The sequence below is a fragment of the Castor canadensis genome, chromosome 11 (assembly GCF_047511655.1).
Source record: "Castor canadensis chromosome 11, mCasCan1.hap1v2, whole genome shotgun sequence".
Lineage (NCBI taxonomy): Eukaryota > Metazoa > Chordata > Mammalia > Rodentia > Castoridae > Castor > Castor canadensis.
This window is the reverse complement of record NC_133396.1, coordinates 79,739,705-79,757,573: the sequence shown is the minus strand read 5'-3', so window position 1 is coordinate 79,757,573 and position 17,869 is coordinate 79,739,705. Positions and strand designations below refer to the sequence as shown.

Below are 17,869 nucleotides of genomic sequence, written 5' to 3'. Positions count from 1 at the left end.
GGCTTCAAACTGTGATCCTCCTGATCTCAGCCTCCTGAGTAGCTAAGATTATAGGTGTGAGCTGGCCCTATAGTCATTCTTAATTCCTTTCTTTACTTCATGGACTTGCAGCAAAGTCCTTGAAGTCCAGAGGGCTATATTACCAGAATATATCTTAAATCTGTCCCTCATCACCTCCTTGCTACAGCTCAAATCTCAGTCACCAACATCTCTCACGAGGAGAGAAACTAATCCCCTACACTCTAATATCCACATCTAAGTACATAAATCACATCTGCCACCCTCCATAGATCCCCATTGCTCTTTGCTTTGAGACAGGGTCTCACTATTGTATCCCAGACTGGACTTTGAACTCAGGGCTCCTCCTACCTCAACCTCCTGAGTGCTGGAGTTACAGGTGTGTGCCATCATATGTAGTTCATATTCCCATTACTCTTAGAATAAAATCCAAATTACTTTTTGTGGCCAAAATGACTTACCCTTATCCATGACTTCATTTCCCTCCCTATGCAACTCGTCTTTACCACTGCATCGGCCTTTTGTTCCTGGAATACTCCTCTCTCCCCTCCTGAAGCGTCTCCCTGCCTCCCCGTCTTTCCTGTGCTGTTCTCTCTGCTTGGAACACTCTCCCCGCAAACATTCACGTGGCTGCTTCCCTGACATATTGTCTGTCTCTCTCTGTTAGAATATAAGTTCCTTTGTTGCAAGGCTTCTACTTGATTTGTTCACTGCTGTATACCCAACATCTTGAGCAATTACAGAAGATAGTATGTGTTGAATACATGCTTATGCCAGACCTTCTCCTCTAAAACCTTCATTGGCTCTTTAGGGTGGGAATTCTGCATTGGCTGAGCATTCAAGGACCACAACAATTAAGCCACTCCAATCACTCAAACTCTATTTCCTTCTACTATTTTAGGCTGACTCTCTTCCAGGATGAGAATGCTTTGTTTTGTCAGCTGTCGCTGAACACTCACGCCCCTTTCACTACTGCTCTTACACTAGCCTGGCCTTCCTAAATCCAAGGTTCAGCGTGACACTTCTGTGCCCAAATCCCTTAAAGCTCTTCTCTCTTCATGGAAAGTCCACACACCTTCTAAACCATCTGAAGTCCTCCCACCCGGGCTCCTGCCCACTTTCCAGCCTCACTTCCACCCACCTTCACTGCCCACGTGTACACAGCCTACGCACTAGTGATGAGTAACAGAAGGTGCTCTGTCCTGTAGCATCCTCCCCTGGGCTGGGTAGGTCGGTTTCTTTCTCCTTTGGCCACCACTGCACAGTACACAATAAGCTTAGCTCCTTATTATTAAAGCATACCAATTCCTACCCTTATCCTGAGCCCAGAGACGATGACAATGCTCGGATCAGGACATAAGATTTGGGGATAGCTACCTGGTTCAAACCTCAATCTGCCATTTGTTCAGTAGAATGACCTAGGGCATTACTTAAGGACACTGTACCTCAATTTCCTCATCTTTATTATGGAGATAAGAAACTGCCTTCATTGGGCTATTGTGAGGATTAACAAGACAAGGTACAAAAAGTGCTTGACGTGGCATCTATTACAACTATTATATTATTACTATAAGCTGTTAACTTGAAGTCATAATAATTATTACTATCATGTATACACACACGTACACTATTGTATATTTTTGTGTATCTATAATTATCTATCTATCCATCATCCATCTATCTATCTATTTGAATGTGTTGGCCCTAAAACCCTAGAATTTTTCATTATCTCCATTTCTCAACTAAGTACGGAGGTCACATGCCCAAAGTCATACGACTAGAAAGCTAGAACTTAAATTCATGCTACAAAACACTCTTACATTATTTATTGCATTGTTTTAAAAGTATTTAGTCACGTACCCATGTCTCCACCAAGACAGGAAGCTCCTTGAGGGCAAAGACCTTGTCATAGCTGTCTTTCACACAGGACAAGTTTAAGAATGAGTGAACAGATAAATAGTTGTTTTAGCTAAGGCAGATGACAACCATGAGATCCCTGAGGAAAAGTGTGGCTGGCCTGGTCACTGTGACAATGAAACCAGACCACAGTCTGGCTCCGGGGTCACTCACTCATTGCTTCTATCTGCACATGGATAAGGTTCTCGATGTCCTCCTGTAGGGTCTGATGAGGCTTCAGAGGGATGGGCAGGTAGCCATAGTGCTCTCTGTTGCAGAGGTACATCTGGATGCCTGGGGATCCAAGAGAGGGACAAAGTCAACCAATAAGAAGACACACTTCTTTGTTTAGCAGCAGTGGCATTTGAAATCAGGGCCTCATGCTTGCCAGGCAGATATCCTTCCACTTGAGCCACACCCCAGTCATGTTTTGCTTCAGTTATTTTTCAGATAAGGTCTTACATTTTTGCCTGTAGCCAGCCCCAGACTGTGATCCTCCTACCTATGCCTCCCAAGTAGCTAGGATTATAGACACATACCACCATGCCTGGATTGTTGGTTAAGATGGGGGTCTGGCTAACTTTTTGTCTGGGCTGACCTACAACTTTGATTCTCCTGATCTCTACATCCTGAGTAGCTGGGATTGCAGGTGTATACCCCACACCCAGCCTAGAAGACATACTTCTTTTTCGGGGTAGGGGGTGCTTCATGCTTGCAGAGACAGCACTCTACTGCTTGAGCACTCTTCCAGGTTGAAGACACACTTCTTAATGACAGCTGAGGAAACAGAGACAGGACTGTGACTAATGCTGAGTTTGACATTGAAATTGAACAAGTGGTTTTTGAGCACTGTCTTTAGACCTCAAAAATGTTCTTTTATTAAAAAAGTAAAACACAGCATTGGGGGCTCATTCTTCAGCCCAGAGGAAATTGATGTGTCTCTCTGAAGAAAAAGTGTATTCATGGCCTGGAGCGAATACTAAAGACATGAATGGATAAAAAGGGAGGCAAGGAATTCCCAGTCCAGATTGCAGAATGGAACACTGTAATCCACCTACAGGAAATAACGAGAAAGTGAGGAATGAAACTCGTATTTGATATGAAAGCAAACAGGAAGATCCTGTAGATTATTAAAGCTAAATCTAGGCATACATAGAACAAAAGATGAAGAAATACAAAGGAAAATTAAAATTCCCCATGATCCCCCTTGATTTTATTTCTTCTCATAGAAGGCATGGGCAGTCAATCAACAGTCATGAAACTTCCAAAATAAGTTCACAAGGGGACAAAAGACAGCCTGCATTTCAAGTCCCATTTAGAACCTGCAATGTGACAATGCCAGCAATATGTCACAGCCCTTTCATATTCAGATCTGGTCTTCATGGCCCCAGCCATTGAAGTCTTACAATTATAAAGCATCTGTGTTCAACCTGACAGCTTGGAATGAAGAAATCAAAATGGTCTCAGATCCGGCAGCAGACGTTCCTGACTAATGAAAAGATTTCTTGGTTAAAAGGATTAGTGTACCAAGTTCTGGTTCATGCATCAAAGCCTCTGATCTGTTAATTGCTACAATCATCTGTGTTTTCCAGAGAAGGAATTATCTGCAATAGTGACCTCTCTATTCGGTGCAGATACAATTTCCACCAGTCAGCTGTATCACCTGCCAAGTCAGGTGAAGCTGTCTCGTGGCATTAACAGAGAAGAACAGGGAAAGAAAAGGGCCTTTATCCTCCATCTGTACTGAATCTGACTGGAGCTGGTCTGGTCCACCAGACACTGCCACTTCTCCCTTCTCCATGTGAATTTACTAACTGTGCTGTTTGCCCTCATAAATGCTTCCAGGAGACTGCAGAGAAAAACAAATCTTAAGACAAAATCATGATAAACTCAGGAAGTGGAAGCAAAAGATTTAATGTTTAGATTGCCTCTGTACCCTAATTAAAACTATTTTTATCATAACTTTCCAAAGCCTCCATACAAAGGGGATATGATACCTAGTCAAGCTAGCCATCAATCACGAGATTCAGAAGCTCAGCTTAGGGCCATTAGTCACTGTCACTACCATCCGTACACAGAGGGCATTTTGATTACCACCAGTGATGTCCCCAAGGCAGATCTGCCTGTCATCACCCATATCATGTGTCCCTTTTGGCTCACAGCTGACATTTGGGGCTGGCTGATATTGGGGGTGGATACTCTGTCTGTCATACAGAGCTCAGATCACTGGCCATGTGGGAGGAGAACTCTTGACTCTGGCCTCATAATAGCCAGAGACTTTCCTACGACCTTGTGATCACTTCTTGGGCTCACCAAAAGCCTTGGAATACCTCTCTCACCCATCACCCACATGGGTGATAATAATCTAATAATCTGAGAGATAGAATCAAGATTTGGGGTTGGATGGTCCTGCCTGGGAAAGGCAGACCCTTTGCTTCCTTTTGCACATTTGAACAATGATGCTTCAGTAAATGACACAGAACAAAAGAGAACCGGCCATCTTTCATCAAGACTCTAGAGAGAAGGGAAGTGCTTTGTTTTAGAGCCAAAAGAGGAAGAGCCTAGTACGTCATGGTCCGCCTATGGCTCTGAGGTTCATGCGTGTTTCTCCCAAAATTACTTCGAGATCAGTGAACTGCTACCTTAGAACCACAAATAAAGGAAATATTCTTTTGTTTACCCCAACTGACAGTGATTTTTTTCCTGCCTCAACTCCTGCCCTACTTGCAAACTGTCTTGTTGATGTGACCCTCAGAGTTCACTGCTATGGTAGCTTTTAGTTATGCTTTCACATGTAAAGATCTCAAAAATGATCCCACAAAAGCAAAGTCTGGTGGGTTGATCTCCTTTCCTTCCTTTTCCACTTCTCTTCTCAGATGAATGACCAAATAGCTTTGGGCCTCCATACCTGCTTTCAATGTCCCAGAAAGGCCTTTGGGAAGTTTGGTTAATAAGTATAAAGACCTGGTGAACAGGCCAGGCAAGGGACAGAGATGAAAGATTCCTATCCAGCCTCTGTCACTCTTTCAGTTCAGACATCCAGGTATTAGTTTTAAAACTGTATCATATAATTCAGCACACAGATTACATTGCCTTGTGCAATGGCTCTAAAGGAGGACTCTGTCAGGCAATGGTCATCCATGTAATTGTCAACACCTCACTTTCTTGGAACATCCTTGCCTCAATCTCTGAAGTTAAGGGATTGACACAACTTGCAGGAAGAGGGAGTTCCTGCCTCTGCTTCCTGTCCTGGGGGATGTCAGAGCAACTCATGTCCCAGTGTCTATTTACATGGACACAAGAACCTTCATGAAAACTTCCAATCCATCTGAGGATTGCTTTTTTCCCTGACACAGGCCTAAAAAATGCCAAATCTGGCCAAAGGAGAAATCAGCCTTACACATTCCTCCCAAATGTAAAGCGACCTGATGTGTGAGTTGTAGCTTGAATTTGTATTCGAGCTACATTTTCATCTACCAGCGCAGTGTCCCCAACTGTCTGAGGTCTTTTCAAAATCCTTTTCATTCTAACTTATATGGTCACAGTGAATTCGTTTCACCACCTTCTTGGTTTCTAAATCCATTTTTGCTACAGATTAAATGGCACATTTCTGGCACACTGATAATGGGCCCAGATTTCTGTCAAGAGATCTGAATATCCTAAGCAAGTTTTGCTTTAATGATGTGAGGCATCACCCCGATGAACTGTTTTGTGAATTATGTCCTCCCTGATGGAATGTGTGGGTGAAATAAGATAAATGCTGTTCCTTCTTATTGACTTGTCTTTCTCAAAAAGTCTACAGACTCCAGTGGAAATGCTTTCCTGGAAATTCACCACAGACTTAAGTCTGGCCTTGCCTCTCCTTCCAAGGGGATGAAGGCAGAGGTTGCTGGTTGCCTTAAATTTCTGTTCTGTCCTTCTAGAGTGAGAAAATTGGGCTTTATGATTGTACAGAAAAAAAGATGACATTCTGAGCCTCCTTCCAAGCCAGGTGTTATTCTTTTGCTAAGTTCTGATTAAGGGGACATGCATGAAAGTGCTGTGTGCAACCTCTAGACAGAGCATGTTCTCCCTCTGCTCCTGCCTCAACAGTGGGGCATCATGCTAGCTAGGTATCTGAGGTCCTACAATTAAGGGTAATATCTCAGGAGGGTGGAAAGGCAACACAAAGGAGCTTGGAACTCTGAGAACACTGTTGAACACAGCACTATAGAAGTTCAAGCTTTTTTGAGAAGAAATAAACTTCCATTTTTGAAGAATGGGGACTTTACCAGTGTTATTTTGGGCTTCTGTCATAGTTTCCCAATTAATAAAATAACTCTTATAATTAACAATAGGCACAAAGTCAGCACTATAGATAATCAATCAATCAGATCCCCATGACATCCTATGTCATCACTACTGTCTCTTCCTCAACTCAGTGCCCCACCCCACCACCATCAAAGAGAGTGGAGTCCTGGGTGGCAGCCAGTCCTGGTTCTTGGTCATGGGTGCTCACAAGGATGCCAACATAAAGGATGCTGGAACAGGTGCTGTAGACAACTCATTCCCTCTACCACTACCTGAAAAGGAAAGTTCTCTCTCTCTCTCTCTTTTTTTTTTTTTTTTGCTGAAATACCAGGGTTTTAAAATAAGGTGTGGGAGATGCAGGAGGAGGTAATTTGCAGTGTGTCCATGGTGGCATCACAGCAAACACACACAGTACCTGCTTGCCTGCTGGAGAAGGCAAAGACGATAATGTCATCAAAGGTCCAGGTGTAGTCCTGGTGTGGGGGGTAGAAAGTCAGCTTGTCGGAGGCTTCCTTCCTAAGGTCAATCAGGAAGGTGGAGTGGACCATGGGGACGGGAAAGCAGCCCATCCTTTTCCATTCTCTAATCTGCAGGTAGTCGGGAGTCCGTTTATAGAAGCCCTGGAAAAGAACAAATCGAGGGCTGTGTTCTCTGAGCAGAGGGCTTCATTTCCCCAGCCCTCTCCTGGGCTGATTCTTTCTAAGTCATCATCCAGTAACAGAGGTCTCCAAAGTACCTTCGCTCCTCTTATCCTGGCCTAAAAACCTCCAAATGAGCTCAAGGAATGCAATCTATATTTAAAACAGCACTTAAAGGGTCGTGATACGAGAAGCAACTTCGATTTAGTGTATCTCTTGATTTAATAATTTCACTAAAGTGTATTTTGTGTTGTTTTGTGATTGAATAAGAAGGATGAGTATTAAGAAGTCTCACTATGTTGTACAGGATGTGTAGAAGAGTGTTGTAGCGGGGCGTGGTGGCTTATGCCTGTAATCCCTACTACTCAGAGGGCAGAGACTGAGAAGATCATGGTTTGGGGCCAGCCCAGGCAAAAAGTTAGTGAGACTCCCACTTCACCAAGTAAGCACATGTGTGTGTGGCGGGGGGGTTGTGCATGTCTGTGATTCCAGCTAGGCAGGAGGCATAGGTAGGAGGATTATGGTATGAGGCTAGCCCAATGCAAAAGTGCAAGACCCTATCTGAAAAATAACTAAAAGCAAGAAAGACATGGGCATGGTACCTGACTAGCAAGCATGAGGCCCTGAGTTCAAATCTTAGTCTGCCAAAATACAATAAAAGAGTGTTCTTGTAGCTGAGCTAATCCTAACACTGACCATGTGGTGAGGCAGAAGGACCACAGGCTATGACTTGGAAGATGTGAGCTTTGGAGTCATGGTAACCATCTTCTAGCTGTTTGGTCATTTTGGCCCAGGCTGAAGCTCTGAGGTCTACCAAGTCTTATTAGAGCTCTTCCCTGGATAAAGAACCTTGGATCTTCAAAGGGCTAAGGACTCGTGTCAAGTATAAAGTTCTAAACTTCTTAGGACAATGTTCTCAGAATGAGAAGTGGGAAAATTTATGACAATGACGAGTCATCAAATATCCTGGGAGTGAGGATGGTGGGGAAGGAAGGAGATGGGGAGAGAGAGACAGAATTAACATGCCTCTCCCAAAAGAGGCAGAAGTGATGGTTGTGTCTCTTTTTCCACATAAACTGAGTTTTATTGGTAATAATTCCTGTTTAGTGGTCAGACAATACCAAAGTCATTTTGTTATGGATGTGTTTCAAGGCTCTGGAAACCAGGGCCTGCCTTACATTTATGAAGTCATTGGCCATTTATGTTCTTGCCCTCGTACAAGCCTGACTAGGATGGGAGAAAGCCAAAACTAGATGGAGGAAGATTGTAAGTGCTCCAAGTTATACTGAATTTACTACGCAAAATAAGTGAGCACATTTCTTCTACTTGGATTTTTTTTTTATAATTTAAGAACATAATGAAATAACAAACTGGGGACCTTGAGCTCTCGGATAACCTTCTCCCACCCTTGTTCATGGTGGTGAAGCATAACTCATTAAAAGCAACCCTCAAGGGGAATATTGCTGATTGTTAATTGAGAGGTTAAACTAAACATAATGTTTTCTCTCAAGAAACTGAATGGACTGTACCCATACAAACTGCCTCCCTAAAAGACATACAGCTAATAAAATCACTCAAGATCTCTTGGAACTAGGGGATATAATTGCAAAAAAATTAGAGGAATGCCTGATCTAGTGGTCTGTTAGAGTCACCAATTGGTAACTTTTCAGGAATTTTGAAAATCATTTGACAAGTTGGTAGCTTTAAAAAAAAAAAATTCATGTAAACTCTCACCACTCTGGGAAAACCTCAGATCATAGTTCTGCATATTTTTTTTTTTTTTGAGGCAGGGTTTCACTGTGTAGCCCAGACTGGTCTCAAACTCATGATCCTCCTGCCTCAGCCTCCTGAGTGCAGAGATTACAGGTATGAACCACCAGGCTTGGCTCATTTTGCATATTTTTAGTATGTAAGTATACCATCAAGTAGCTGTACTGCAATTTAGTTAAACTTTCCTTAGCTTAAGCAACATTTAAGTTTCGTAGGGGGAGTATTTACACCATAAAACTGGCACATGCTACAAACTAGGGTTCCCTCCCCTCCCAGAAATCCAGTTATGACACAGTACTGGCCTCATTCCTCACCCCAAACCAAATCAAACGTAAAAGGGAGGCAAAATTTAGCCCTCTGGCAATGAGAACACATTTTTTTCTCTTATGATACCTTTGTCTTACACTGATATATAGTACATTGATCAGTTTTCTTTATTTCTCCAATTTATTAAATAAAGAATAAAAATAGATCCAGCCATAATCATTTAAGGTAACAGACCTCCAGACTTTGAAGATTTTACAATGGAAGAAAGAAATAATGGAAATTTAAATTTTGCTTTTAACTTGAATTTTCCAAAAACAAGCCTCCCCGTTGGTTTTAATCATTGGAACATTATGATAATAAATTTGTCAACATATTTCAAAGATCGTCAACACATTTATTCTCTTTGACTCAATAATTTTAATTCTAAGAAGCTACTGAAAGGAAGTAATCGTAAATGCGTGCATTAATCATGGCATCATTATAATAGCTAAGAGTTGCAAACAACTTGAATGTTTGAAGTAAGAAAGGCTAAGTGAATTACAGCACAGCCTTTTGGTGGTGCTATAGTTGTTAAAAATCTACACGTTTCTAACTATGGTATCACTATAGTGGTGGGATAAATGATTTTATTATTTTTACTTTTTCCACTTCAAAGTTTTTCTATCATGTTCTTATTAATTTTATAGTGGCAATTTTTGTAATTAAAAACTCCCTGAACTGGGTGGGGGCAGATACAAATCCCAGCATGCTCTACTGATTCGTCTGAAGCTTCCTAGGCTAAGCACTTTCGAATATTTTTTTGATAACTAATTAATGTGGAGGAGCCCAGGGGGTCATGGCAGTAGACCTGGATGGACTGGAGGAGCCCAGGGGGTCATGGCAGTAGACCTGGATGGACTCCTTTCATGAAATGCTCACTCTAGTAACACAATGGTGGGTATGAGTGAAGAGGAAACAAGAGAAAGGGGAAGGAGGCCACTGTGGACAGGACGCTGCCTTGTTGAAACTCACAGCCTCAATTCATAAGACTTACCTGAGGTGTGATTCCACACCAGAAGTTAGAGTACAGGCCCCGGGACTCCAGCATGGGGGCCACAATGGTTTTGTTTTCTGCAATCATTAGGTTGAGGGTCTGAGGATTAGTCAGGAAATTGTCGACATCTATGAACTAGGATGAGAAAAGGAAAACAATTGTCAGGTGAAAAGGTACTCTTCAGTAGTGAGGCCAAGAATAGCCCAGCACATCTGAAGGATGGTGAGATATGAAGCCAGTGGTTTTCTGTGTTCTCCATTACAGCTGGATGGTTTACATTCACTCCAGTACATTTGCCTAACATCCACACGTCCCGCTCTGTATAAGCCGCCAATCTATGAACTGGTGCCGCTGTTAGTGACACAGACTCAACCAGGACCCAACTGCATCCTGGTTATGGTTTAAGTACAAGACATTAATGGTTCCCAAGCCCTTAAGGAGTCACTCAAAAACACTTATTGAGTAATCACTCTCAGTACCAATGGGTAAGCCTATGTAGATTTTCTACAGCAATGCAAGAATGGCCCAGAAAAGATCAATTAATGCTGTTTTAATGTTAAAAGTAACATCTTTGTTTAACCAAGTGGCATGAGTTTCTTTTTTTTTTTAATATTTCTAATCTCTTTTTAAAAAATTTTTTTATTTTATTCATATGTGCATACAATGTTTGGGTCATTCTCCCTCCTTTCCCCTGCCCCGCTCCCTAACCCCCCCACCCCCTCCCTTTTCCCCCCTACCCCCTCACTACCAGGAAGAAATTATTTTGCCCTTATCTCTAATTTTGTTGATAGCATGAGTTTCTTATCAGAAATTTGTGTTAACACTGATTCATTTATAGTGTAATAACAGTCTACCCATAAAAAAGAAAAGATCCCATTGACTTACACATTTAAACATGGTTAAAATAATAGATATCATTTTATGTACATTTTACCACAATTAAAAAATAACAGGAAGCATTTATCTTATGACAATCTGTTTACCAAAAATTTGTAGTTGAGCATGTGTACATTTTGATGTTGCTTATAATAGCCATCTACATTACTAAATATTGTCAGCATCACTTGCAAATTTCTATAAAATTATTTGTGTTGAAAGCATGTACAGTAAATTATTAGGCTGATTTTTTTAAGTGGTTAGGGAGAGGGACATAGGTCAAAAGTATTCATTCCCTTTAGGAGTCAGAGACTAGTGACAGACAGCAGGTGTTCATAAATGTAGTGGTGTCATTTTTAGTGTTATACTGGAAAACACTTGACCTTAGCCCTTGTGGGGAAGAAAGTCTCTGTCCAGGAAAAGGGACTGTAACTCCTTGGGAAGCTGCCCTCCTTTCTAGTTGAGGTGGCTACCAAGGACAAGGACACACAGATTCCTAATCAGGTCCAGCATTTTTTGGCCCACTCTCCAAGCTCTGAAGAAAGTGATGGAACTCTTCGTGGAATAAAGTTGTCCTCGAGAGCCCAGCAGAAGGGGGAGCAACCGGGAAGTTAAATAAGAGATTCTATTGCTGGAATCACACTGGAGGAAGGGAACAGAACTTCAGACATTTTCATTTGAGTCTCTTTGTATAATTAGTTATAATTTCCCTTATAAATCTTCCCAAAAGTTATTAAGACAACTTATATTACTTTACCTACAACATTCCTCATGACCAAGAGTTTCTTATGCCTATTACATGAAAGAGACGGAACAGTTAGGAGCCTCCTTGTTCACTTGGTCACTGAGAGCATGTTGGAGAAGGTCTGAGAGGAAGTCCAGGTACTGCAATTCAAGTGACCAAAAGTTTCCCTTGATCCTTTAGTGCGGAAGGTAATGCTTAAACAAAACATTTTCTTTGATTGTTTCCCTTATCCTAGTTCTTGGACAACTGACTGGACACATTTTAGATAACAGTTGTCAAGGAATCAAGCATCTGTTTTTACCAGAATATAGTCTGACCATTTTTCCCTCGCAGTTCGAAGGGCAGCCTGTCGTAGTTTCATGACATGGGCGAACCGAGAGCTTGGCCAATGCTTTGGTCCAATTTCATCAGGATAAGACCTAAAAGAAAAGTAATAGCTTAAAATTATTGAGAGCCTACATGTACCAGGCTCTGTTCTAAATTTATTTCTATTCCTCCATCCACCCTAGTAGTAATACTGTTGTTAGTGTCATCATCTCCATATTACACACAAGGAAGCTGGAATAATGAGAGATTAAAAAACTTGTTGCTTACTGAGCAGAAAAGTCTTTTATATGAATAATTTCAAGTGACTCCTTCTGCTTTCTTTTTTTTTTTTTCTTAAACAGGTCTTACTATGTTGGTAGCCTTACACTCCTAGACTCAAGCAATCTTTTCCCTCCTCCTAAGTAGCAAAGGCAACAGGAAACTGCCACCTTGCCTGGCTTTCCCTTCAGTGAGTTTTAACAAGAGCCCCATATGGTAAGTCCTACTGTTCTCCCCATTTCACAGTTCAGACACTTGCCCAATATTACAGTTAAGAAGGAGACGTAGTCAGAATTCAAATCCAGGCAGTTTAGCCCCCAAAATTTATCTTCTTAGCTAAGTTTTCATACATCCTGTCACCAAATAAGTTTGAAAGAGTTGCAGTACAAAATTAAGTTTCTCAGAGAAACCAAAGGTTTAGTTTACTTGAAGAATTTCAGTAAATGATTCCATAGAACCTAACACATTGATCTATGTTGGGTGAAGTGAGGTCATGGAGCAAACATGTAACATCCAAGGAATTTCATTCAACATCCACGAAATATCCAGGCCAGGACTCTTGCATGGTCACAAAGGCAAGTGAGGCAGAGCACCCTACAGAATCCTTCTGGAGGCTCTCAACTGACATGACATTGATGCTGTCGCAGCAGCCCAAATTGGCCACCACTTCAACTTCCTGTAGCTGGGCTGGCAGTACATTTGCTTTAGTGAATGAAAAAGAAAATCACAAAACAACAAGACTGCATCTGTATCAACAAGCTTAATAAAACTATGTACAACACAGTAATTCTTTGAAATGTCTTCCCTATTTACTGCTTCAATGGAAATCAATAAAATTCCTGTTTTTCTGAATATATTGCCAAAAAGTAATGCCTTCCATAACACTTTCACACTGACCTTGGCGTATAGTACATGCAGTCAAAATCTGGTCACAGAAAACACTGCCAGGATGCAAGGTAGGTACACAAAGTACTCCTGTGAAATTTTTAAAAATTGGGCCAAATTCTATTGTAAAAAAACTCCAAAGGACTGTTTAAAATTTTTATAGTGTTCAAACATCATTGTTAGATTTTGTTTGATATACAGACCACATGCTTTAATTTTAAATATATGTATAATAGAGAGACTAGGAGAACAATTTGTTCTGGAATGACACTTGTTATTATTATGACACAAATTTGGCTTTCAGTAAATGATTTATCCTAGGCAGAAATTCAGGTGACTTGTTCATTCTACTTCTACAGCTCCTTAGGGTGGAACTGTAGTAGACTTGGGAATATTTATAATAGTAAATCTTAAATATGGTGTTACATATTCTTTATATAAATATGATATATTATATTCTTGATGTTATTCACTCATTTGTCCATCCAACAAATACAAATTTAGTGCCTGCCAAAAATATAACATGGGGGAAAAGGATACAAAGTGATTGCATACTCTAGCCCCGGCCAAAGAGCCTATAATTTATTAAGAAAAAAATGCACAAATTGCATCATTAATAAAGTTAGTCAAGTGTATTGTGTCAAAAAGATTATGTGAAAATAACTAATCCAATTGCTAAAAGAAAGACAGATCTTTATAACTGGATGATGGATAGCTTTCTGTAGTGTGTGAAGTTTAGGATAAGAATTGGTTACAAAGAAGGAAAGGTATTTTCAAGACCTGCATCAGCAAGAGTTTGGAGGTTGAAAATAAAAGAAACATTCTGGATAAGGCAGATTTCCTTTGGGGAAGATCAAGAAATATTGGTGCTAAGTTTATGAACTCTTTTAAATATAAGTCTCAGGTATTTAAACTTTGTTCTGTAGACACTTGAGATCCATGAAGTCTTTGTAGTTATGAAATGAAACCACTTTGTGTTGTAGAAAGATTGGTTTAACAGTGTAGTACGTTATTGTGAAAGTTGTGAAGGTTAACCTTGATCATCCACTTGACTGCATTGAGAGATACCTAGGAGATTAGTGAAGCACACTTCTGGATGTGTCTGTGAAGGTGTTTCCAGAGATGATTGGCATGTGGGCTGCACCTGAGGGGGGAAGCCCCTCCCTCCAATGTGGGCAGTACTATCCAGTAGATTGGGGGGGAGCAAAAGTGAAAGCAGGAGGAAGCCAACCAGTCCATGCAAGCTCCAGTCTTCATGAGAAAGTACATCCATTGCTGCTGCCATCATCAGTGGACATCAGATTCCAGCTTCAATGGGAACTCATGCCAGCTATACTCCAGGGGGCTCCCCGGCCTGCAGCCTCACACTGGGGCTCCATCATTGGTCTCTCTTGCTTTGAGGCTTCCAGCTTCTTGAACTGAGCAGCTACTGGGTTCTCCGGCTCTCCAGTGGGCAGATGACCATTGTTGAATTATCCACACTCTAATTATGTAAGCCGATCTAATAAATCACCTCATAATTACACACACACACACACACACACACACACACACATTCTACTGGTTCTGTTCCTCTGGAGAAAATCCTGAATAATACAGTTATGTAGGATGACTTGGAGATACAAGTAACTAAGAAATTGCTATGTTTAAGACTGGAAATGAGCTAAATGTCCACCAGAAGGGTATTGACTAAATAATTATGTTATCTGTATAATAGATACTGTACATTTTAAAAAATCTAGAAGCTCCTTAATTATTACTATGTAATAATGACCAAGATATGGTAAGTGAATAAAACAAGATGTGTATATGATCACTCAAGTATAAAATGGTTTATAGTCAAAATATTGACAAATAATATCAATATTTAAAACTATATCCCACTGTGGTAATTTACTTATGAATTAATGAAAACCTGAACTTGTAGGAGTAAAGAGGAAAAGGGAACTATGCAGATCTATTAAAAGAAAAAATAGTGGATGTTTATAAGTTGATTCAATACAGAGAGAAAGACAGTGAAAATTCACATGTGTCCTTAGGACTGGAGAAGTAAGTGGTTAAGGAGGAAGGATAAACAATGATGTCACAGAAGTTGTCTTGTTACTCACTCTGGTACATCCAGAGGCCTCCACTCCACATAGTGATAGAGTCTCTGCACATTTTTCAGCCACTCCCTGAGTACTTCTGTTGTATTATCCACATTGTGATCAGTGGCTGCCCTGTATTTAAAAAAAACACACAGTACAGTTTAGTTATGTCATCCAAATCAAAGGGGAAATCCACAAAACCCAGAGTAACTAAAAGGAGATTGGCCGGTTCCAGGAGGAATGTTCAAACTAGACAATTGCTGAAGTGAGGATATTGCTTCTTATCACTGTTTTGTTATTAGAGACTTAAATAGGGCTCGGTCAGTTGCAGACGACATAAGTGATTGTATTAACACAGAAACGTGTGAAAACAGTGAATGAGCATAAAATGAATCAACCTAGAACCAGTTAATGAGTCTTGGAAATTTTTCTGTTTGTTTTACTTTTTGTTGTCCAACTCCACCTTTTTACTTTACTAACAACCACTCTTGATTTAAGCAAAAATTCATTTTTATTTTCATTTCAAGTCAAATTTTAGGTCACAACAAAATATCTAGTCAGTGCTGTTTTAATCATATATATGTGAGAGGGAACGCACAACAATATTATTCAGTGTAAAACTCAAAATCTAAGGTCACCTGCCTATTTGGATTAAATTTTCCATCATATATGAAGAATAAAGTATCTTCAAAAGCCTCCAAGGAATGTATGCAAAACTTGTTCCTTGAAATCTTTATACATGGGTCCACAGTAAAGTGACTTAACTCACTTATTGAAAGAAAAAAGATTTTCAAATTATATCACAAAGTAAAGCTCAACTCCATGCTGTGTATGAGATTTGCAACTTATCTACACACGTCCAGCATTAAATAAAATTTTAAAAGGAAAGCAAGAAGAGATGGAGCATAACAGAATAGTCATGGGAAGACAGAGTTGTCTGACACCTTTCAAATGGTTAGCAAAAGTCTTTGAACTTAATGGCGATTCAGCACTTCCGTCGGGAAGTTGAATGTATGGTGATTATCATCAGCTATACCTTTGGAGTACAGTCTTGATAAGACCAAGAAGAGATGTGAACAGTGGATACTACTTCCAGATATGGCAATGTCAGCAAAAAGGACTTTATTCATACTATCCCATAATGAGATTTTTGGTTTTTCTATTTGTGATTTTGCTCCAAAAGTAATTGAATTCTTTAAGAGAGAACGTTTAGGAAAAAAAAATTGTAAAACAAAGCATAGTAGAATGCCATTTGAATAAGGAATACATTTCTGTAAAACATCATGTAACTTGAAAATGGGGACAGAGGTATGTGACTATCAGTAGAAAATCTTATGCTATAACTAGATATTTGGATTAAAACTAGCCTTATAGGAATGCGGGAGGGGGAGGATAAAGGAGAATGATGGAGGGGGTGAATCCAACTATGACATATTGTAAGAACTCTGTAAATGTCACAATGTATCCCCAGCACAACAATCATAATAATAAAAAAGAAAACTAGCCTTATTAAGAACATTATTCATAAATGTAGAGGTGACTGCAATGGCCAGCCTTGACCTACTTTTGGGTCTTTTCTTAAAATTGTATTAGAGCCAGTGCTTCTTTTCACAAGGTCTAGAGTAAAGGGGCACCAGAGCCCGCCCTGGATATTCCACTACCTGGCGAGGGAGACAGGTGGTGTGTCCAGGGGAGCTCCTTAGGACAAAAGCAGGGCCGTAGGAAGCACTGAGCAACTCAAGGAGGAGATGGTGAAGCATCCAACAGCAATGTGGAAGAGCTTGTGATTGTGCCAAAAAGGGTAGCACGTTAGTGAGAACCACATCCACTGAGACACACAGCCACAAGCTACCAAGAGGCAGCCACAGAATGCTCTATGAGCATCAAACGATGGTCTCATGAAATGAAGCCTGTGTAGAGCAATTCCTAAAATTGAGAATTACTTCTAAGGCACATTATCTCATTATTCTTCACTCAAAACACTAGGAGCAAGAGTAAATTTAAACACAACAAAATCTTGACTACATACAATGTTAGCTAAAAGTTGTTAGAATTCTATATTGTTTCTAAATTATTTACGAGTAATGTAGGAGAATTTACTTATTTTCCTTCGTTGTTGTTTCTTCATTATTAAGGTCTTAAACTCTTTACCCTCCCTATACATTGATATATTTCCTGATCCTTTTGAAACAGCTGGTCTTAGTATATATGAAATGTATTTTCCTGGTGTACAGATTAAACAACTCCAAAAGCTCCTTAGTATCCACTGCTGACAACATCGTTGGAAATCAGCTGCTTGAAGTATGCAGAGATAGCTGAATTTAATGAAAAGAAGAAACACAATTTAAAATCCCACCCCCTTTAGTGAGTTAGAAGATTTCCTATGCATTTACTTCCCTGAATTGTTAAGATTCTCTTTGTTCTCAGACTTCCTGGGAAGTGAACAAATCCTCCAGATGCAGTGGGGGAGATACTTCCTCACTGGTCTTTCACATGTAGAGCCAATCTCTCCTACACTCAGTCCCAGAGGAAGAAGAGCAGCGCTGGACCACACCCACCCAGGGAGGAAGTCTTACATCCCACACTTAGGGCCCCTACTCCCCTGACAATGGGCAAATACGTGAAAATCCCAGCAGACACTTCTAACTGCTGCCTTTGAATCCCTCTGACCAAAAAAAAAAAAAAGTGTTTCCGTTTGAATACATAATAATGAAAGCACGCAAGCTCTGGGTTGTTCAGAGCTCAGAGGGAGAGATGCCAAAAGCCCAGATGCAGTCTC

General features: G+C 40.4%; 1 protein-coding gene across 2 annotated transcripts in view; it reads right to left on the bottom strand.

Moving 5' to 3' along the window:
- Positions 1-17,869, bottom strand: part of Colgalt2 (collagen beta(1-O)galactosyltransferase 2) — a 113,000-nt gene that overhangs the window by 23,777 nt on the left and 71,354 nt on the right. The window contains exons 2-6 of one of the 2 annotated variants that reach the window (XM_020169436.2): positions 15,112-15,222; positions 11,835-11,952; positions 9,913-10,047; positions 6,620-6,824; positions 2,089-2,208 (exon numbers count right to left, since the gene is read on the bottom strand). In XM_020169436.2, coding sequence (XP_020025025.1) covers positions 2,089-2,208; positions 6,620-6,824; positions 9,913-10,047; positions 11,835-11,952; positions 15,112-15,222 — 689 coding nt within the window. Of the gene's footprint in view, positions 1-2,080; positions 2,209-6,619; positions 6,825-9,912; positions 10,048-11,834; positions 11,953-15,111; positions 15,223-17,869 lie in introns of those variants that run through there. The other variant, XM_074047272.1, reaches the window with a different exon arrangement.